The sequence below is a fragment of the Rhinatrema bivittatum genome, chromosome 3 (assembly GCF_901001135.1).
Source record: "Rhinatrema bivittatum chromosome 3, aRhiBiv1.1, whole genome shotgun sequence".
In the NCBI taxonomy this organism is placed as follows: Eukaryota; Metazoa; Chordata; class Amphibia; order Gymnophiona; family Rhinatrematidae; genus Rhinatrema; species Rhinatrema bivittatum.
In genome coordinates, this window is record NC_042617.1 from 257,034,660 (window position 1) to 257,058,103 (window position 23,444).

At 44.2% G+C, this 23,444-nt stretch overlaps 1 protein-coding gene across 1 annotated transcript in view; it reads left to right on the forward strand.

The window, feature by feature from the left end:
• Positions 1-23,444, forward strand: part of APMAP (adipocyte plasma membrane associated protein) — a 134,685-nt gene that overhangs the window by 33,144 nt on the left and 78,097 nt on the right. Inside the window, exon 3 of the mRNA XM_029594506.1 lies at positions 16,934-17,049. Coding sequence (XP_029450366.1) covers positions 16,934-17,049 — 116 coding nt within the window. The remainder of the gene's footprint in view (positions 1-16,933; positions 17,050-23,444) is intronic.

The following is a 23,444-nucleotide window of genomic DNA, read 5'->3' on the forward strand; positions in this document are numbered from 1 at the left end:
TATTGTGTGAGTGAAAGAATTTTCTCCAATTAGTCTTAAATGTGCTACTTGCTAACTTCATGGAATGCCCCCTAGTTCTTCTATTATTCAAAAGTGTAAATAACAGATTCATATCTACTCGTTCAAGACCTCTCATGATCTTAACGCAATTTCATGCACTTGTCTCTGCCAACGAGTCAGCGTTGAAGCAGCTTTCCACATTAAGGCTATCGTGTAACAGCCAGCATGAATTAACTGATCTGAGAGCGAATACTCATTCAGAAAACTATACCTCAAAGAAGTATACCTCTCTAAAGCTTTGCAGAAAATTCAAGTTAAGTTGGACACACCACTGGCTCTCATACAGCAATGGAACTGAGATCTTCAGCTGGAATTAACTAGTCAGGAATGGAAAGGGATTTGGAAAAAAGCACATAAGACTACTTTATGTAGTCGTTACGTTGAATTGATGGGAAAGCTTCTCTGCCTTCCATATAGATATCCTTTATTCTATACTAAATTCTTGCCAAATTCTAATGGGCTTTCCTGGTGCAGTTGTTGCCATCCAGGCATTTTTGTACGTCTGGTGGTCGTGAATTTATTACAACTTTCTGGCAATTGGTCATGGCAGAATGTCATCTCATTTTGGGGCAGGAATTAGTCCTCAATCCTGAATTATGTCTTCTGGGTATCTGGGGGAAGCATCTCACTACTGCGCAAAGAATTGTGGCAGATCAGTTAATTCATGCTGGCTGCTACATGATAGCCTTAATGTGGAAAGCTGCTTCAACGCTGACTCGTTGGCAGAGACAAGTGCATGAAATTGCGTTGGTGGCGAAGCTGATCCATCTGCTAAAATGAAATATGCAGTTTTATGACAAAATTTGGTGTGTTCCCCCCCCCCCCCCCCCCCCCCCCACTGCATGTACTGAAGTATTCATTCAGGATTATCGCAGATGGTGGGATATGGGGGGTAGATGTGATGTTGTAGCTTATGTTATTGTGATGTTAACATGGGCTGAGCTGCCTGCTGTCTAGCTAGCCTGCTGTCACCAGATTCACCGCTGGTGGTGGTGACCACCTTTGGCTGTCAGGTGGTGGTGGAAGCTACTTGCGTTGCTGAGGTGGGGGTGCCTCTTACCCTCCAAAGTGCTTGTGATATCTGAAATGACAGACAAAAAAGTGTAACCAAACTCCCCTGGGGGGGTGCTGGTGGGGAGAGGAAGGAAGCCATCAAAATGTATCAGTTCTCCACGACAGAAGGAGAACAATCTGATTTTTGCCACTCAAACTTAAGAACAGCCCCCCACCTCTACCCACACAATCCAAAATAATTTCCCAGCTATGACCTTTTGTCTGCTTTTTGTGCATTCCTTCCTTCATGCCCACCTCCATCTCCTAGTACCATGACTTAAAATGGGTGAGGCAATGGAAAGATTTTGCTTTGGGGCAACATTACTGAAAGAATCATTTAAAAAACACACAATTTTTGAATTCTCAGTTATATCTGAACCCTCCGGGTCCAAGATTGGAACAGCATCCAGCGAGACTCCCTCTCTGACATAGTAGATATGGAGGACCCTGCCAACACACTCTTTCTTACTATTATAAGCTTCTGCTGCAACTGAAGCCTACCCTAAATTTCGAGGGACTTCTGTCACAGTGGCAGAGTGAGCTCCCCCCTGGATATGACAGCAGCGCAATATGCTCTCTGCTTTAAGCGTATTCCAACGATTGTGAGTGGTCAGGACCTTCGCGAAACTCAATATAAAATTTCTCATGCACTACTACTACTCCCAGATTCGAGCACACCGCCTCAACCTCTCCCACATGCGAGAAATGCACTCTCTCTCTCACCAGGTACACTGGGTCACAAGTTCTGGGGTTGCCCCAAAATCCAGAGCTTTTGGCGCGCAGCTATTGCTTATATTTTCCGAGTGACTAAGATACAGATACCTGTTCAGACGCATGCTCTTCTTTTTGACCACCTGCGTGGGGTAGCGTTGGGTCAGAAGTACAAATGTCTGTGGATTCGGAAAGTTTTTTACTTTTAGCTAAGAAATCCATATTCCATACCTGGGTGGGGCCAGACCTGCCTAATTTGACATACTGGAAAAATCAAATTCACCTCCTGTGCCTGACAGAGAAAGTGGTGGAACGTATAGATGTTGCTCACAAAACTCTGCCATTCCTCTCCATTTGGGATGCCTATATCCAATCGCTGCCTCTCAGAGTGCAGCTTAATATTAAGTGATATGTCCATGCCCTCTGCTTTGTAATCCCCTCTGTTTCCTGCTTTACCTACGCTCAGTTCCTTTAGTAAGGCCTAAGGGGGGGGGGGTGTACGGTGTGGGGGTTTAATTGTTTTACTGGGGGTGGCTTGGAAGAACCCATCAGCCTCTTAGTGTTCTTTGCTCATAATTGAACTCACTATATGGGGGAGGGGTTCGGGGAATGTTATGCCTTCAGTGTATATATGCTGCCATTATCATTCATGTACTTAATTACAGTTGATGCATTGTTTGCTTTTGTGACATTGTTGGTTCTATGTAAAAACTAATAAAGATACTTAAACATAAAAACACAATTTTGAAAGGGAGACTTTTTGTGACTTCAACTCACCTTCCTGCTCTCTAAGCTCTGTGTGCAAGGCCTGTAGCCACTCTGAACAATGCTGCAATGCTTGTTTTTCTCCACCCCTCTGTTTTGTACCCTATTTTGAGTACTTGTACTTACCTCAATAGGGAAGGAGGCCTGAGCATTAAAGTGGGCATGGAGGTCCCTCCAGGCATCATTGACCCTGTCCTGGTTCTGGAATAAAAAAAAGTGACATTCATCTGCCACAGTAAATTGTGCAAGGAGCCGACATTGCCCTCACTACAATTTTGGCATGTGTCCCAGAGGCATTACTTCTACCTTTTATGATCCTGCACAAAATGGCCACAAGTAGCAGGAGTTTGCAAGATCATACGCACATAATGGAAATCCACTGCCAGGACCCAAGTGTTCATTATCTACATCCCAGGCCTGGGCTTCCGTTATGTGTGACACAAGGGCCTATAGGAAGTGGACGTGTGGGACCTGGGTGTCCAATCTGAGTGTCACAAGGACCTATAGAAAATGGATGTACAGGTCCTAGATGTCAATGTAAGGCATTTGTGGTGCTCCAGTGTGGCTTCCTGTGCATCCCTCCCACTCCCTAATAAGCACTCCTGCCAGGGGGCCTTGAGAGGGCTCGGTGCTGCATGCCAGTACTGGGGGCTTGCAAGGGGATGCACATGGGAGAGGGGATGCAGGCCAGCACTGGGGCCTTGTGAGGATGGGGGATGGATGACAGGTGAACGTAGGGATCACAAACTTGGCTCCACATGATGGTCTCTGATCTTCTTAACCCCCCAAAAACCTGGCCCAAACTCCCCCTGCTCGCGCTGAGCCTATGTTGAGTAGGCTCAGTGGCGCGCGCAAGTCCTGGGGCTTTCCTGGGGGAGTGCATGTCGAGACGGCGCATCTTCCGGGAGCGTAGCCGCGGCCTCCGGACCAGCCCCCGGAACGGAACATGGCATGTGGCAGCCGGCCCGGCACGCGCAGAATTACGCCTGCCTCGAGCAGGCATAACTTATTCAACAAAGCTGGTGGGGTGTAGATAGGGCCGGGGGGGGGGGGGGGGGTGGGTTAGGTGGGGGGAGGCTGAAGGAAAGTTCCCTCTGAGGCTGTTCCGATTTTGGAGCGGCCTCGGAGGGAACGGGCAGCGCGCGCAGGGCTCGGCCCGCGCAAGATGCACAAATGTGCACCCCCTTGCGCGCGCCGACCCTGGATTTTATAAGATACGAGCGGCTACGCACGTATCTTGTGAAATCCAGCGTACTTTTGTTTGCGCCTGGTGCACGAACAGGGGTACGTGCTTGCGTAGATTTATAAAATCTACCCCATTATGTTCAGAGAAGGGCGACCAAAATGATAAAGGGGAATGGAACAGCTCCCCTAAGAGGAAAGGCCAAAGAGGTTAGGGATTCTCAGCTGAAGGAGGATTGATAGAGGTCTAAAATGGGTAAATGTGAATCTGTTACTTACTCTTTTGGAAAATAGGAGCACTAGGGAGCACTCCATTAAGTTAGCAAGTAGTACATTTAAAACAAAAATCAGAAAATTCTCATACTCGATGCACAATTAGCTCTAGAATTTGTTGCCAGAGGATGTGGTTAGTGTAGCTGGGTTTAAAAAAAAAAAAAAGGTTTGGATAAGTTCTTGGAGAAGTCCATTAACTGCTATTAATCAAGTTGACTTAGGGAATAGCCACTGATTTATTATCGGCTTTACTAGCATGGGATCTACTTAATATTTGGGTACTTGCCAGGTATTTGTAACCTGGATTGGCCACTGTTGGAAACAGGATGCTGGGCTTGATGGACCCTCAGTCTGACTCAGTATGGCAACTTATATTTGTATTTATATAATAAAAATTTGAGTTTAATTTACAGTTAAAGAACACACAAAAACAGAACTCAAAGGAAGGACATTTTTTTGTGTCTAGCCTGTCCATTGACCTTTGATTCTAAATCCTGAATAAAGGACAAGAAAATGTTAGGTTTTCAAACACAAAATCTTCTTTATGCCAGACTCGTCAAATAGCTGGGGTAGAGGGGTAATTGCTAGCAGCTGTAAAAACCTTGGAACCTCTCACGGTTGTATCAGTCTCTGCTGCTGGTCGCATGGGTGGATCCAGCAGCAAGTCAACGGCAACCTCATCTTCCATTCCAAAGCAATGTTATGTAGCATGCAGCAGGCCATAACTATGCATGCCACCTTCTCCAGACTATACTGAAGAGCACTGCCAGACCGGTCTAAGCACATAAAACAGCTTTTCAGCATGCCGAATTTCCACTCAATGGCAAATCTTGTGCTTGCATGGGCTTCGTATCCTCTATCAGCAGCAGTAAACAAGTCCAGGAGCGGGTTAAGCAACCAAATCTTACATCACCTACAGCCTGTATCACCTATTAAAGGGAATAACAAAATTGCATCAAAGTGTACCACTGGCACATGTATAGCCAGCACAGCAATAGGAAAGGAAATGTCAATTTGTATGCCGTTTCCCAATTAAGTTGGTTAATAATTTTTTAGTTTTCTATTTTTTTAATTTTTTATATATATATATCTATATCTAGCCGCATCAGCAAGCCTGTCGGTGTGTACTTTCTTATGATATTTCAAACGAAAGCCGCCCGGACTTCTAATCATTTGCGGCAGTCCTTGATATTCTTTTGTTATATAGTTATTACTAAAGCTTTTCATTAAATCATTAATAAATTCACAACTGTGCAATAATCTATTCCAACACAGTTCACTCCTCGTAGAGCATGTTCTGTGTTGGAATAGATTACTGCACAGTTGTGAATTTATTAATGATTTAATGAAAAGCTTTAGTAATAACTATATAACAAAAGAATATCAAGGACTGCCGCAAATGATTAGAAGTCCGGGCGGCTTTCGTTTGAAATATCATAAGAAAGTACACGCCGACAGGCTTGCTGATGCGGCTCGATATAGATATATATATATAAAAAATTAAAAAAATAGAAAACTAAAAAATTATTAACCAACTTAATTGGGAAACGGCATACAAATTGACATTTCCTTTCCTATTGCTGATTTGATTTTTGTTGGAAATTATTTACGTTCTTTTTTGAGACATGTATAGCCAGCACATTATCTCTCCACCTCGCCAGATGGGGTGTAACCCATTTTTTTACCACACTTCACCTAGTACTAATTCTGCTGTAGGGGACTTACAAATACTTAAATACTTCAATAAATAAACCATGTGCAAAGACATCCATCATTTTTCAGGTGCCTCAATAGTCTTGTACTGAGTCCCGCATCCCTCCACCCCACCATTCCCATATGAACTTGCCAAAGCATAGCAATATGTTGCTGTCCATTACTTCTCCCCTGTCCCCATTACTGTCCCTAGTAACTTACTTACTGAGCAGCCAGCCATCACCATATTTTCCCTCTGTGAAATTACACAAAAGCATGGACTGGGCAAGGATGAATGAAGCATGGCAGCTCCCAGGATATCTTAAGATGATGCTCAGAATCTTAAAATGTGCAACGCACCAACTTGGCCATTCATGGAGTAGAAGTGCTTTTGGTTACAGAATAAAATTTCCTCATCTGACTTAGGAATGAGCATGATAATGGGTGCAGTCTATTGTGCCGATAAATTTGGCATCCCAGCAATGTCATAAAACTCATGCCTGATCTAGAGTTGTACTTGCTGCTCTGGATATTTGATTTAGTCCTGCATGTGCTTCATCATTGCCTGTAATACTTGACTGAAGGTGCTAATTCTATTATTGCACTGGATGCTTTCTTTGTGCACCCAACCGCGAGTAAACCTTCGTGTTAAGCTGGGTGTGTTTTATTGCATTGGCCCCGGTAGGTCTGTAATCTGTTCATTAGTGTCTCCAGCCCAAGGAATTGTTGGAATAATTGGTAATTCAGTGGCAGACAGAATAGTGGTGACGGGGATTAGTTTCTGTGATCTGTCTGTCTCCTGCTGCAATGGTCCATGAACAGGCTTTTCATCACAGTCCATAAGTACACCAGGAATGTTGTCATCTGAGAGAGCTGTTCTGTCATTGCTGCCATCATTAGCCCTAGGGCTGAAGCTAAGGGTGAGCACCTTTTTTTATCTTGGATAACATGCAGCTGTATATCTTTCTTTTTCCTTTCTTTTGTACTTCACTAGTAGTGGTTACTAGATTTGGTCTAGATGTTATACAAGGTCACTGCATAAAGGTATTCCAGCAAGACTTGTCAAGAGAAATTTTTATTTTTCTCTCCTCCTCAGAGAGGCATAGCAATTGGTAATTTCCAACAAATCCATGGACTTCTCTGGATAGAGTAGGTGGGGATGTGAATTAGGGAAAATGACACCTTATCTCTGGGGGAGGAGAGATGTGGAGGAGGAGAGTATTGTAGTGGGATGGTTATGTGTGTGGCAGAGATGGCTTTGAAGGTGTCCTTTTGGTACTCTTGATCTTCAGCTGCTTTAGTTATTTTTGCACGTCTCTCTCTCTGCCTGTGTTGCTCTGAGGTAAAATGCTGGAGGGGTGTTTGGAATAGAGTCATGGTCGGCATTCTACAGCTTCTACCAGTTTCCCATAGAAAACAATAGGGACTTTTTTTTTTTTTTTTGAGACTTAGTTTTCTGAAATTACTGACCCAATATTTCTGGTTTTCAAACTCGTGTGAGGAATTCATGTTTTCTTCCTGCATCTCAAATTTGATGAATTTCAACCCCTTTTTGGAGAGTTAATGTATCTACGTTCAGCTGGGCTTTGATCTATTTTATATCACTTTTTTTTTCTAAACTCTATGTTGGAAAGCATAAAGAATGGAGTTGTAGGAATAAATTCAGTGATGAAGAACTGAGCTATAAAATTAAAAGGTTGGTTTTAAAGCGGTAGTATATCAAGAAAGATAGTAAGTTTGCCATCCTCAGTCTGAAATCAATCTGTATTTTCTACCCTTTGTCAAAGCTGCAAGCTTGCCACTTTTTGCTGGTGGAAAGATCAGACCTGTTTGAATAATCTTCACAAAGAAACTTAATTGGCTTCTGTGCAGGGGTTATTTTTCACTTGGACCTGCAATAGGACATTATGGTGATGATACCTTCCCCGGAAATATATAGTTGGGTGTTTTTGTTTTTTTTTTGTTTTTTTTTAAGTCTAACATCCATGCTGCAAAATGAAAAGATGATCTCTCAACTATATGACAACTTTCTCTTCTTCCTTTTGTTCCCTCCTCTTTTATACTTTGGCTCTCCTCTTGTAAGAATTAATAGTAAGTCATTTGACTGGTTTAGACATGCCCAGCCTTTAGCTTTTGCTTGTTGATTTGTGAAAACTTCAGAAGATTTTTGTTCAAATCAAAAGTATCATACAGAGAAGAGCAGGATGTGTGGTTTGCAGTTCAAAAATGACCTTGTTAACGGTAGCCGTTTGGACATGTACTGATGCTCCCATTAACTGTCACATTGCAGCTGAAATTGTGTTAAGGATATGTTGCAATTTCAAATGTGCTTTTTTTTTTGTTAGAACATTTTCTTTTGAGTTCTCAACTCTTAAGCACTGCTCACATGTTGCTCAAGTGAGCATGTGGAAAGATACTTCTGGGCATAACGACAGCTCATATATTATGTCAAGGCTCTGCTGTCAGATGTGCCTTTGTTAGTAATTAGAAAGCCACTGGTGTTTGCTGTAAAGTACAAGTCAGATTTATGCTTGTATTACATTATTTACACATGTTTTGGCATTTACCGGTATCTCTTTTGAAGCACTTCCCCTGTTTCTTGTGCCGTGGATTTCTTTTTTTTTTTTTTTGCTTTAGGCAAGTAAAGGGTGTGCAAGACAGAATTACAGCAGAGCCTCTGGAGCAAGAGCTGGTACAGAAGATGAAAAGCAAGCCTCTTGTGTGGTGGTTGGATCCCTCCCCTCCCCACCCAGGCATTAGGAAAGAGAAATGCTGGTGGCAGGGTTAGAAAGCAAGTGGAGATGCTATGGAAGATGGAGCTGCTGGCAAGCTGCCTGATGCTCAGTTGGAAGGTTGAGATATGGGGTCTCAGGATCTTTCTTGGTTAGGTCTTCGGTGGTAATGCTGGACTCGTATGTGGATAGTATTACAGGAATGGAGAAAGCCCCTATAGATAATTAATACCCAGTCAATTCTATTTCCACTGAAGTCTAGTAACAGGAAACACAAGCACAGTCTCTTGGAGATCATAGAGCTAGGCTGGAAAAACTGGAACAGCAGATAAAAGCTTCAGGCTTGTGATGCAAGCCTTTTTAAAAAGATAAAAACATGACTAATCATAAAATGAAAATTCTCACCTTTTTATCTGCATATTTACATCTTCAAAAAAGTCTGAGATTGGTAAGGCAAGATGACCCATTCTAAAACTATGTTGACTCTTCCCTATTAAGCCATGACACTCTATCTCTCTCTAATCTCTCCACATTAGCCAATCTTCAGGAATTGAGGCTGTTTTTAAATGTTACAGGTTGCAATTCATATTTTAATTTGTTTAGGACTCTGGGGTCCTGATCATGTTTCTCTAGTTTGTCAGTTTAATCTGTTATATCTTCCATTATCAGAGATGTTTTAGTTGCCGAGAATCACCACATTAAAGAACGCCTCAGGTGTGGGTATGCTCCCAACATCCTTCTCAGTAAAGACAGAAGCAAAAAATTCATTCACTTTTTTTCTGCTATTCCCTTATTCTTCCTGATGACCCCTCTGTCATCCAGAAGCCTAACTGATTTTCTCTCACAGGCTTTTTGCTTTGAGTGTACTTGAAATTTTTTTTTCTACTCTCTAACCAGCTTCTCAAGTTCTATTGGCCTATCTTGCTACAGTTTTATATTGAACCTGCCAGTGCTTATACACATGCCTATTTTCTTAATTTGTGTCTGCTTTCCATTTTTTTTGAACAGTTCCCTTTCCGGTTTTAACTCTCGCTTTCCTCTCACCATTAAACCATGCTAGCAGCCATTTGGTCTTCCTTCAACCTTTTTTTTTTCTTAACGCATGTTATACATTTTTATCTAAGTTCCAAGATGGTATTTTTAAACAATGTCTACACATCTTTTATTTTTTATTTGTTTTTATAATTTCTTCATTCTATCAATCTCCTTTCATAAAGTTGCAGGCTAATACAATAATATCCTCCCTCCAGTGATAGTCAAATTTGACTGCATTATGATTGCTATTGCTTAGTAGCCCCTCAACATTAACCCCTCACACCAGGTTGTGCTTTCTCCTAAGGATTATATCTAAAGTATAACTGCCTTTCTTGTCTGTTCATATGACTGCTTCATGGTGCAGTCCTAATAGTATCGAAAAACGTAATCTCTCTATTACGTCCTGAGACAGTTATCCAGTCAATACTGGAGTAATTGAAATCTCATTATTGTGTTGCCAAATGTATTTGCCTTTCTAATTTTAGCTAGCATTTGTCTGTTTCTTTATGTTGGCTAGGTGGACAGTAGTAATACACTCACTGTTATACTCTTACCTGTCTCACATGGAATTTCTATTCATAAGGATTCTACAATGCATTTTAATCCTGCTTGACTGTCATCCTTTCCTCCCCCAATTTGAAGTGCCCTGTCACAGTGACATAAATTATACCCTGATATCCCATTGGTTATCCTCTTCTTCTATCATGTCTCTGAAATACCTGTAATGTCTATATCCTCATGCTATACATTCTACCTCTCCAGTCTTAATATTCAGACTTATGGCATTCGCATACAGACATTTTAAAGAATTGGGGTTTTTTTGTTTGAACGTTTATTTTTATTCACAACCCACTTGTTGGAATAATTCTACACTGCTTATATTATATGCTATTTCCTCTCTATCTACATCTATTTGGGCTACTTCAGCCTTAACCACAACCTCTCTGCTGGTATATTCTAACTTTCTTGTTTGTAAAAATCCTTGGAAGACATCTTTCTGAACCATGCACTTCTAATTAACTCTCTGCTTTTTCCTATGGTTTAGTTTTAAAAGCTGCTCTTTTCTTTGTAAATGTTTAGTACAGCAGCTGGGTTCTACCCTGGTTAAGGTGAAGGGTAACCGTTCGAAATAGGTTTCCTCTAGAATGTTCCCCCAGTTCTAACAAAATCCTGTTCTCTTTACCTTTGTCTCATCTACACATTGAGACTGGAGTTCAGCCTGCTTCTGAGGCCCTATGGGTGGAACTGGAGCATTTCTGAGAGTGCAATCCTGGAGGGGTTAATATGATGAAAAGAACTGATCAAAGCACTGTTCCCTGCAGCACACCAGCCTTTCTCCTCAGAGTGAAATCAATTTACCCCCTACCTTTTAAATGCCTTACACTCGACCAGTTTCTAACCCAGTCCCGGGCCGGTGCAAGGGGATTTGGCGCCCTAGGTGAGGCCTTCTCCCTTGCGCTCTCCCCCCCCCCCCCCCCTCCCGGTCTCAGCCCCCGACTCATACCTCATTCTCGATCACAGCCCGCTGACTGTGTGGTTTTCTGGGTCGCGAGCAGGTTGGGCACTGCTCGCAGCCCGCCAAATCTCCACACCTCTTTGCCACCGCTTGCGGCCCCATATGGTTCGCACCTAGTGGCGCACCAAGGGTCTCCGGCGCCGGGGGCTAATGCATTTGTGTGCCTCTCCAGCATCCCCCCCCCCTTAATCCTTCTTGTACTAATGCTTAAGGTCACAGAAAATCAGTGGCATCTCTAGTCAGAAGAATTTTTTTTGGGGGGGGGGAGCCAAAATGACATTTCTTCATCACACCCACCTCTATAGCATGGATCTTGCTTTAAAATTGGTGATTAAAAAAAAAAGTATTAAAGTCTAAAGGGTCTTCTGCGTAATTTGTAAAAAGCTGGCCAGTTTCACACTATAAAATAATTTGATAGCCATATAGAATTAGTTGAATGAGGCTATGAGAGTGAAGTCTGGAATATATAGGAAGGGACAGAATGTCAATACAAATTGATTTGCTTATTTAAGCGTTTTTATATACCGAAATACGTTGGGAACATCATCTCTGTTTACAGTTAACTTAATACAACACCTGCACCTCCAGTTCTGTAACTCTGTGCATCCACTGAAATTCCCCCAAACAATGGAGCCTGGATGTTTCCCTTACAGCTCATCATACTAAGATATTTTCAAATTCTGGTGTCACCTCACAGTAACAGCAGCACAAACACCTTCCGCTGCCAGGCACATTGTGAACTAACACAAAACCCTGCAAAAAAGACACTCAAAATCTATACTGCAATCCCATTGTAACATAACAGTAATAACACCAAGGACTCAAACAACAATAACCCTACCTGTGAATAAGCAAGGGTAAATATTACACTGTGTCCTAGAATACCAATACACCACCTACTGAGGAAACAAAACAAACCCGATTGCTATAGATCCCTATACAGACACTACATGCTAGCAGAATCTCTCATCATGGTCACACACACAGAGAAGAGACAGACCCTCACCAAATACAGAATACAAAATAAAGGAGCACAAATTAGACAAAAACTGAAATGGAAACTCCAAGAAGCCAGACTCTGTATATTAACAGTGGAAAAACAGAACCACCAATCCTCATAAAACAAATAAAATCAAGAAACATAAAGCATCAGTTATAATAGTAAAAACATACTAATAAAAGAATATTTTAAAACCACTGATAAACAGAATTTCTATTAATTAAAATCATATACATTTTTTACAATTTCCCAAACATCAATAAAATATTTCAAAACAGCACATATATCAAATAACATCCAATAATTAAAACTAATAAGGATTTTAAACAGCCCCTGCTTGTCCATACAATGGAGCTCTTGGTTTCCAGTCACCCTGATATTGTCGAGGATTAGGAGGTTATCCTCTCTCTCACACATACTTACATGTCCATTCTCTCTCACACATACTCACATACATACACAATCATGCTCTTATACCCAACATAACCTCTCGCTCTCTCAGACACTGACACACTCTCCCATTCCACACACACACACACACTCTTACTCCCCTGGATTTTCTCATACACACTCATGCACTCACTCTCACTCTCACTGGCTCCCTCACATACACACACATGCAGGCAAGCTCCCAGTCATTCTCACACTGACCCCCCAGGCAGGCTCCCATTCATTCTCACACCACTCCCTCCCCATTCCCCAGGTATGCACACATTCACTCTCACACACACAGACCCCCAGGCAGGCACCAATTTATTCTCACACATACACCCCCCAGGCAGACTCCCATTCATACATATGCACACACTAAAGGCAGACCCTCTCTCGCTCTTTTGCCAGCAACCTCTGAGCATCTCTCATTCCTCTGCTGCCGCATGGTTATTGGGGAGGCGCTGATTGCTGCCACTGGCACTGAAGCCCATTCTGCTGCCTCCTCTGTGCAGGCCCCGTGGGCTTCCAGTTCCTCCATGCTGATCTCGTACATTGTGAGATCTGCATAGAGAAAGTGCTACTCTTGCACATTCCCAAAGATTACATGTGCCAATCAGTAAAAAGTAATTTGCTGTCTAATCTTAGTTTTCTAATCTGTTGGTCACAGGCTTTTTTTTTCACTTTCCCTTTCTTATTTTTTTGCCAGTTCCTTTTATATTGTCGTCTTTTCTATTTCTTTTCTTTTCTCTCCATCTGTCTTCTTCCCTCAAACACAGGTTCTCTCCCTCTCTCTCTCTCCCTCTCTCCCTCTCCCCCCTCTGGGCCTCCTCTTCACAGGTCGCTGAAAGATGAGCTCTGCAGCGGCCCTGGTCTTCTCGGGCCACCTGCAACATAGGATTTGGTCTGGGGGGGGGGGCCCCGGGAGCGATCTCCTGCACTTGGGCCGTCGGTTGCCAGTAATCAAAATGGCGCTGGCAGTCCTTTGCCCTTACTATGTGACAGGGACTACCGGTGCCATTGGTCAGTCCCTGTCACATGGTAGGAGCAGGAGATCACTCCTGGGACCTCCCCCCCCCTGGACCACCAGGGACTTTTGGCAAGTCTTGGGGGGGGGGGGGTCAGGAGGGTGGAGGGTTGTAGTTAGTTTTTTGTTTTTTTGGGGTTTTTTTAATATTCGCTCCATAAGATTTTAATGTACATGTAAATTTGCCAAATAAGCCTATTCATGTGATTTCATTTTTGGAAGCCATGAATGGCTTAGGTTGGTCTCAATTAATCTCTGCTCCCACTCATAGAAAAGGAAATACTTTAGATTTGGTATTCTATAACTCTGTATCGATCAGTATTCCACTGGACAAAGTCAAGAATGAAGAAGTTCCATGGTCTGATCACCATTTAATCTTTTTCAGCAGTTATGAGTAAAGTTGTCACAGTATGTCCCCCCAAAAAAGTGATTAATATTAGAAGAAAAGTTACAAATGAGGAATTTTTGACCGCGTTTGCTAATAAAGTACCAATAACAGTGCAAGATGAAGTAGAAAAAACAATTGACTGTTGGAATAATGTCATTACAGATACTCTAAATTCTATTGCCCCTTTAAAACCCACGATTATTTATAAGAAAAAGAAATCAAATAACCCATGGTATACAGACGCATTACACGATTTAAAAAAATCTTTGAGAAAAAATGAGCGTCGGTGGAGAAAACATAAGAATATTCAAAATAAAAATAAATACTTTGTTAACATTGAGAAAATATAGACAAGACATAGATATAGCAAAGAAGAAGTTCTATGCTAATAAAATTAATTTGGCTAACAAAAATCCTCATATTCTATTTAATATTGTTAAGTTATTGGTATCACCTCCGAGCTCCGATGTTTCGGAAATTGAAGAGGACACTTGTGAGAAAATAGCTTTATTCTTTCAGCAAAAAATAAATAACATCATAGAAGAATTCAAGAATTTACCTTATCCAACCTACGCAGACCAATCTCCAGTTCATAATTGGAGTTCATTTGATTTAGTCTCAAATGATATCATTCAAAAAATAATAAAAAAACAAAAGTTATCTAATTCCCCTTTAAATCCTTGTTCGGGTGCCATCTTTAAAGAACTAGGTGACTATTGTCCTGAAATATGCTCTATTATAAATCAATCATTGGAAACAGGTATTTTTCCACATCAATTGAAATTAGCTTCTATTACACCAATTCAAAAAAACAAATCATCTTCGCTATTAGATTTCACAAATTTTAGACCAATTGCTACTCTCACCTCATTGTCAAAAACTATTGAATCATCCGTGCTTTTTCAGCTGAGAGATTATTTATCAGAACATGATATTTTACATCCAGATCAACATGGTTTTAGAAAGGGCTATTCAACTGAGACCCTCTTACTTTCATCTTTTGATACATATATACGAGGATTTGATTCTAATACTGATTTTCTTTTGATCTTACTGGATATATCAGCAGCGTTTGATACGCTTGATCATAAGATCCTAATATCCAGACTTCAAGCGATTGGTATACAAGCTACAGTATTGAATTGGTTTACTAGTTATCTTGCCAATCGCCGCTGTCAAACTTTAAAGGCAAATCCTCACAAATTTACACGCAAAATACTGGGGTCCCGCAAGGGTCATCCCTGTCACCAGTTTTATTTAATATATACTTTCTCCCATTGTGTCATATCCTAGCTTCATTGGATGTTCAATTTAAGATCTACGCGGATGACATCCAAATCTATGTCCCATATAAATCTTCTTGGGCTGAGACTATTTCACTGTGTAACCTTTACGTTAAGACAATTGAACATTGGCTAAGCCATAGCAGGCTTAAACTCAATGCTAAAAAAACAGAACTCCTTCTTTTGAGCGTAGTAGATAGCCCTACAAATGGTCCCCCACCTTTGGTTACTCTAGGTAGTGAGGCAATTAAAGTTAAGAAAGTCGCCCGCAATTTGGGAATACAAATAGATACAAATCTTTCCTTATCGCACCATGTCTCTACTTTAGTAAAAAATTCATTTTTTAAGCTACACACCTTAAAAAGATTAAAACCTTTACTCTTCAAAAGTGACTTTCAAACAGTTCTTCAATCCCTCATTTTTGCTGGTTTAGACTATTGCAATAGTCTATTTTTGGGTCTTCCAGATTCCGCTATAAAACCATTGCAACAAATACAGAATTCTGCGGCTCGTTTATTAGTAGGATTGCCAATGAGACATCACATTTCTCCTATTTTGTATAAGCTACACTGGCTTCCAATCAAATTCCGTGTAAAATATAAAGTTCTTTCTCTAATTCACTCTTTAATCCATGATTCAGATTCAACTTGGCTTTGCACATCACTACGGCTATATAAACCGGCGAGACACCTTAGATCATCATCTCAATATCTGCTTGATGTTCCTACAGTTAGATTGGCAAGACTAAATGTGACCAGAGAAAGAGCCTTCTCAGTGGCGGGACCCTTGCTGTGGAATTCACTGCCTAACACTTTAAGGCAAATTGCCAGCCATAGTGAATTCAAGAAGGCAGTAAAAACTCATTTATTTAAGATCGCATTTGGAGATCTTGATAATTTGAACACCTAACCTCAATAAGATACATATCATACGCTTCTATTGATTGCCTGATTTCACATCTACCAGTGCTCTGGTCTTTATTAGTTACAGGTTTCTAAGGCTTATTATTTTGTTTTTTCTTCTTTTACTTGTTTTGTTAAAAAAATAGTATAGTCAGACTTAAAGGAGTAGGGATTATAATGATATACTGTATTTTTTTCTTACTATTTTTCTTCGTTTATTTTATCTTTTGGTTTTAATTTATTTGTTTATGGTTTTATCTAATGTAACTTTTTGGTTATTTTGTTTTTCTTATATAATCTGTATTTTGTAAACCGTTTGGTCAAATTCGTTTGAAAAGACGGTATAGAAATATTTTTAAATAAATAAGACACACAGACGTTTTCCCCCACTTTTGGGGAAAAAAATGCGTCTTATGGAGTGAAAAATGGTATATGGGAAAGTGAGGCACCAGCATCAGGAGGCAGAGTTTAGTAGCACAGCTGGCAGAGCTGTCTTTTAGGGGGAGGGCAGATAGCAGCACTTTGGATCTGTGGGCCATGGGGAAAGGGGCGAAGAATCTACAGCCCTGTGGAGATGGTGTAGGTGGCAGCAACTGGTGAGCCCTCACAGGCCCTACTAGGAAGGATGGCCAGCAGCTCTTTGGCCCACTGGCTGCATCAGGAGCGCAATGGTGCCCCCTAGTGTTATCACACAGGTCACCATCCCCAGAAGCCAGCCATGATTGAGTTGGAGTTTGGCCTGCCTCAGCAGGAGTGCAGGAAAATGGCCCACAAAAACGGGAGACTTGACAGGTCTTTACCTCCCGTTCATGTACTCTACTGAAGTTGATGCAAAATATGAGAGATTTGATAAAACCTCATGAGGATGTTTTTTTGTTTTTCTAGTTTCCAAGAACCACCTCTTCTGAGTGGTGTTCTAGAGCCCAATCTGAAATTAAGACAAGCAGAGAGGTTGTTTGAAGGTTCGCTTGTTGGACCAGAATCTATTGTAAACATTGGTGGTAAGTGTCTGCTGCAATAATGTAGTTGTATAAATCTGAATCTGTATCTAGTAGAATTTCTAGCTTTATTGCAAAATTTGACTTTCACACACACAAAGAATTATTAATTCTGATACAGAACAAATGTGACGTATTTACCAAGTTTTCTGGTTTCCTCTGTCAAATTTGAAATAATTGTCGCTTTTGTGTCTATAAACGCCTGGTTTTAATGATGCACAATCCTCAAACCTTTTCTGTTGGAAAGCAAGCAGTCGGACTAGGGGACACAAAATGGAACTCCCGGGGATTGACTTGGAAGCAATGCCAGGAAATATTTCTTTATGGAGAAGGTGATGGATGCCAGGAATGCCCTTCTGGAAGAGGTGGTGAAGACTAAAACAGTAAAAAAAAAAAAAAAAAAAAAAAAAAAAAAAGGCATGAGAGAAACACTGTGGGGTCCCTAAAGGCTAGAGGTGGACATGAAGAAAAGGGTGCATGAGCTAGCTTGCATAGAGCGGCAGTTACTTCCATAAGAAACTTGCTGGGAAGACTGGATGGACCATTTGGTCTTTTTCTGCTGTCAATACTATGCTACTGTGTTTTTTTAAAACCGTTTTTTATTGTGTTGCAACAGAATGGCTAAATTGTGTGTTGCCACAGGTGCATGGTATATCTGAGGTGTAGGGGGTATTATAAAGTCAGATAGTACAGGGTTGCATAATTATTTTTTAAAATTTCCTTTTTGGGTTTTGACCAGCATTTATGGTGGAATATGCCAGGTAGTTGCGTGTCTTAAGGTCAGAGCCCGTGCAAAAGTATTTGGCACCCTAGGCGAACCTTCGGTTATATATTCTCTCTCCAACTTTAACTTATTGGTGGCAGATCCAGCACAGCACTCACTCCTAGCAGTGGCATGGCTCCAGCACACAGCTCCCTTTCTTAGCAGTATTAGATCTGGCACAGTGCCCTTCCATGCCTTGTGCTGACATGATTTTTGCCACCACCAAAAGTTTGGCACCCTAGGTGACCGCCTAGTTTGTCTAATGAAATCACTGGCCCTGCTTAAGGTGGCTCTTTGGAAGACAAGGTGTGTTGTTTTTTGGTTTTTTTTTTGTTTTGCTTTTGAGACATATGAAAGTTTGAAATGGGCAGCAAAGCGGTGCCTTGAAACACAAATTTTCATAATTAACCTCTACAGGTATTAATCCACAATTGAGAGAGTTGAATAGAGAGTTCTGTGCCCTCTGGTTTCTCAGTGGAACAATTTACAAGAATGAGCAGTGCTGCACACTATCTGGATGTGCTTCAAGCTCCCTAGAGAGAGTATTAGTCACTCATGGTTGCTAAACTTGTTTCTGAATAGGCATAAATTGCAAGTTCCCTGTACGTACCAGGATCAGTCCAGACTGCTGGGTTGTGCCTCCCCTCCAGCAGATGGAGTCAGAGAAAAGCTGAAAGGCACCCCCTAGATATACCGGTGTGCCTCCTGCGATCCCTCAGTATTTTCTCTGACTCTAGCAGATTGAGAGTCATAACCTGCAGTCCTGATCTCTCGGTTTTCTACATTACTTACAGGTTTTGTTTGTTGGAATTAACCCTGACTAGATCAAGTAGTTTGTTCTTCCTTCCTTGTCTGTCTAGTTTAAAAAAAAAAAAAAAAGATTTTGGATTAAGGGAAGCTGGTCTTGTTTGTATCGCGCGCGAATAGCAATCTTGCGGGCAGGCTTGTTAGGGCACTGCCCTCTATCTAGTTACCCGGAGCTAGGATAGTCCCAGGAGACAGGGGGAGAGCTTACCGGTGGGCCGGTCACCCTCCCCCCACAGTGCACATCTTCCAGAGGATTCCTCTGAAGGGGGCTTGTACTCAGATTTAATTAATCTTTAAAAAAAACAAAAAAAACTTTCTGCTCTGCGGCCGCGTGAGTCCTGCTGGGGGCAGGCAGTGAGCCTTTTCATTTCAGCCCCAGCCTGCCATCGATCGGTCCCAGGACTCCGGAGGGGGTGGCTGGTTCACCCGACGCAATTCTGCAGCCGTGTAGTGCTTACCTTTTTGACGCGCTTTTTGTGGCAACTTCTCTCCCCGCGTCGCCATGCCGCGTTCTTCGGCCTGCACGGCCGGTGGGGGGGCGGGGGCGCGACTCTCCCGGGAGGGTCTCTGCTTCCCGATGCCTTCCCGGGGGCGAGGGACCCTCTCGGGGGCCGAGCACTGGCCCGCAGGTTCTTCCCCTGTTCTTCGGCGCAGCTCCGCCTCCCATAGAGGAGGAGGCGGCAGCCATTTTGAACACGTTGAAATCTGTAGGTACAGCGTCGGAGGAGGAGGATTCCCCTCCTCCCTCCCCGCCAGCGCTTAGCCTGCAGAGCACAACCGGGTTTGAGGTTCCTCGACCCCCCCCCCCCCCCCCCTTCCTCCCGAACCCGCCAAAAAAACAAACAAACTGATAAGGGCATTTTCCTCGACGTTTGTGCCTTTAAGGCACAAGCCCTTTTGGAGGCAGAGGCGGGTTGGAGGCAGCTGGACCCTCTCCCCCGAAGATTCCCAGGTAGGCACCGGAGAGGGGGCTCCCCCCCTAGGATTTCCAGGTCCGTACCAGAGCTGGGGGGAAAGGGGTCTCGAAGTCCTCCCACGCAGGGGGCTGCAGCAGTTCCGGAGGTACCGGATCCCTACAGTCAGAGGGCTGTAGAAGGGGCTGATCCCCAGGTCCTTCCTTTATTGGGAAGGACGAATTGAATTTTTTTTTTTTTAATACAGCATGTTTTGAAGAGGGGACCCCTGTGAACTTTTCCCTTTCACCCCAAGTTGCTGCAGATTGCATATACGGAATGGGACATTTCTGAAGCCTCTTTGCGGGCAGGGCTATGGATAAGCTGTACCCATTGCCGCCTGAGTCCTTGGACCTTCTCAAAATTCGTGGATTTGGTGGTCACGGCCGTAATAAAGCACACTACCATCCCCGTGACAGGGGGGATAGCTTTGAAAGGTCTCCAAGTCCGAAAGTTGGAGGTCTTATTGTAACGTATCTTTGAGGTGCCGGCCCTAGGTATCCGGGCGGCGGCCTGTAGTAGCCTCATACCGCGGGCCACACTTCGCTGGATTCAGCAGGTGCTTACAGTCCAGGATCTTCTGCCGGATGAGGCGGAGCAGTCCAATTGCAGGAAGGCTGCGGTGGCCTACACGGCGGATGCCTTATATGATCTTCTCCGGACTTCAGCTCGTACTATGTCTTCTGCTGTAGCCACCAGGCGGTAGCTGTGGCTCTGTCGATGGGCGGAAGATCCTTCCTCTAGGTCCTGTCTGGGTTCCTTTCCCTTCCGGGGAAAGTTGTGGTTTGGGGACGAGCTGGATCAACTCATCAAAACTTTGGGGGACAACAAGGTGTATCAGCTACCTGAAGACAAGCCCCGGCAGTCTCGATCCTTCGGGAATTCCAGGGGTCAATCTCGTAGCCAGCGCCAGTTCTCCTTCGGGAATTCCAGGGGTCGAGCTCGTAGCCAGCGCCGGTTCCGCCTGGGGAGGGGCGGGGCCTTTCCCCAGAGACAGCAGCGAGCGGGTTCCTCGCAGGCTTTCACCCCTACCAAGGCTACTCAATGAAGGCGTGCAGACCCATTCCTCGCTTCCGCGAATCGGGGGTTGGTTGTACCTATTTTGGGAGGAATGGGTCAAGATAACCTCGGACCTGTGGGTCCTCGACGTGGGAAGTCAAGGTTACGCGTTGGATTTTACTTGTCCGCTCCGGGATCCTTTCCTGGTGTTCCCCTGCAGCCCTCCGGAGAGGAGGGTATCTGTGGCACAAACCTTGAGCCGATTACGGGCGCTAGGGGCGGTGGTTCCAGTCCTGCCAGCTGAGCGTCGCACTGGCCTGTATTCGATTGGCCTGTATTCGATTTCCTTCATGGTTCCAAAGAAGGAAGGCGCGTTACAGGCCGATTTTGGAGTTAAAACAGATCAACAAGGCCTTACGGGTTCCCCGTTTTCGTATGGAAATGCTGCGGTCTGTCATTGCGGCCATCCACAAGGCAGAATTTTGGCTTCTTTGGATCTAACCGAAGCGTATCTCCATACTGGCATCCAGGAATGCCACCAGAGGCTCTTGAGGTTCATGGGGCTGGGTTTTTGAGCCCTTCCATTCGGGTTAGCGACTGCCCCCAAGGGTTTCACCAAGGTTCTGGTGGTCGTCGCGGCTTTTCTGCGCCGTCAAAGGATACTGGTTCATCCCTATCTCGACGATTGGCTTATCCGAGCAAAATCGGAAGTGTAGTGCAAGCAAGCGGTTCGGTTAGTGGTAGAGCAGTTTCAGTCGCTAGGTTGGATAGTCAACTTCGGGAAGAGCCAGTTGAAACCAACTCAGCACTTGGAGTTTCTCGGAGCCCGATTCGATACTGCGCTGGGCAAAGTTTCCCTGCCCCATCAGCGGCTGGTCGATCTGATGGCGCAAGTTCAATCTCTGTTGGATCTGCTGCTGCCTACGGCCTGGGTTTATTTACAGGTCATTGGTCATATGATGTCTACTCTGGAGATGGTACCATGGGCCTTTTCCAAACAGCGCTGCTTTCTCGTTGGGACACTTAAGTCCGAGGCGGACGACATGTTACCATTGCTGGAGCCGGCCCGGTCCAGCCTCGCGAGGTGGCTGATCCCGGACCATCTTTTGAAGGGGGTGGACTTGGAACCTCCACCTTGGATAGTCGGGACGACGGATGCCAGTCTGTCCGGCTGGAGGAGCTGGGTGTCGCTCCCGAGCAGTGCAGGGGAAGTGGTCTCCTCACCAGACCTCCTGGTCCATCAACCGTCTGGAGACCAGGGCGGTCCATCTGGCCTTGCATCACCTTCTTCTGATGACTCACGGTCAAGCGGTGCGAGTTCTGTCTGACAACGCGACTACTGTTGCATATATAAACAGACAGGGAGGCATGAAGAGTTGTCCGGTGACGGCCGAAGTGTCATTGTTAATGGCCTGGGCGGGACGCTATTTATCCCGTATCGCGGCCACCCACGTTGCAGGAGTGGACAACCTTCAGGCGGATTATCTGTCGACAGCAACTAGACCTGGGAGAGTGGGAGATGTCGGCCGAGGCACTGTATCTCATAACTCAGCGATGGGGAACTCCGCACTTGGATTTGATGGCGACTCGTTTAAATGCCAAGGCGGCGCGTTTCTTCAGCCGAAGACGAGAGCACGGATTATGTGTTTCCTCCTTGGCCTCTAGTGGGAAAGGTGTTGAGGCGCAGAGTCCCATTGCGGTCCGGTGATTCTCGTGGCGCCGGAGTGGACACTACACCCGTGGCTCGCAGATCTCGTCACTCTAGCGGTAGACGGGCCGTTGCGTCTAGGTCATCTCCCAAATCTACCTCACCAGGGTCCGGTGTTTTTCGATCAAGCGAATCGCTTTTGTCTAGCTGCTTGGCTTATGCGAGGCAACAGTCGCGGAAAACAGGTTATTCGGAAGCGGTGATATCTACCCTCCTTCGGACGTGCAGATCCTCCACCATTTTGATTTATGCGAGGGTAGGGAAGGTTTTTGACTCAGGGTGTCGTGACTTACATATTGCGCCACGGCAGGCTTCAGTGGGCCATATCCTTACCTCCTTTTCAAGATGGTTTGAAAAAGGGATTGGCCTATAGTTCTCGTGTTCAAGTGGCGGCTCTAGGCTGCCTGAAGGACAAGGTTAAAGGATGTGGCTTGGTTTTTTTGCGTGGAGTTCGGAATTTTCGTCCACCGGTGAGAAGCCCTTGCCCTTCCTGGAACTTGAACTTGGTGCTCTGGTGTCTCTGTTCGGCCCCTTTTGAGAAGGTTAAGAGGGCTACATTGCAGGATTGACGCTCAAGATGGTGTTTCTAGTGGCCATTTCGTCGGCGCGTCATGTATTGGGGTTTCAGGCTCTTTCATGCAGGGAACCGTTCGTGCGTATTTCTCAGTCTGGAGTGTTCTTGCCTAAGGTGGTGTCAGCCTTTTCACGTTAATCAGACAGTGGATTTGCCCTCCTTTTCCGAGGAGGAGTTACAGTCCTCGCAAGGTCGGGACTTGAGGCGGTTGGATGTCCGTGTTCTCCTGCGATATTTGGAGGTAACTAATGAGTTTCGATCGTCTGATCACTGGTTTCTATTGTGGCATGGGCCCAAGAAGGGTCTTCCGGTCTCCAGGACAACTATTGCACGCTGGTCGAAGGCCGCAATCACGTCCACTTACATTGGTTGCGGTAACTCTGTCCCTGATGGGCTTAAAGCTCACTCTCTGAGATCTAAGGCGACTTCCTGGTCTGATAGCCAGTTCGTGTCTAAACAGGAGTTTTGCAGGGAGGCCACATGGAAGTCCTTGCATACGTTTGCTTGCTAGGATGTTCGTGGTCCGCCAGAGAGTCCTTTGGAAGCATGGTCATTCGAGCGGGACTCTCGGGGTCCCACCCCATTTAAGGCGGC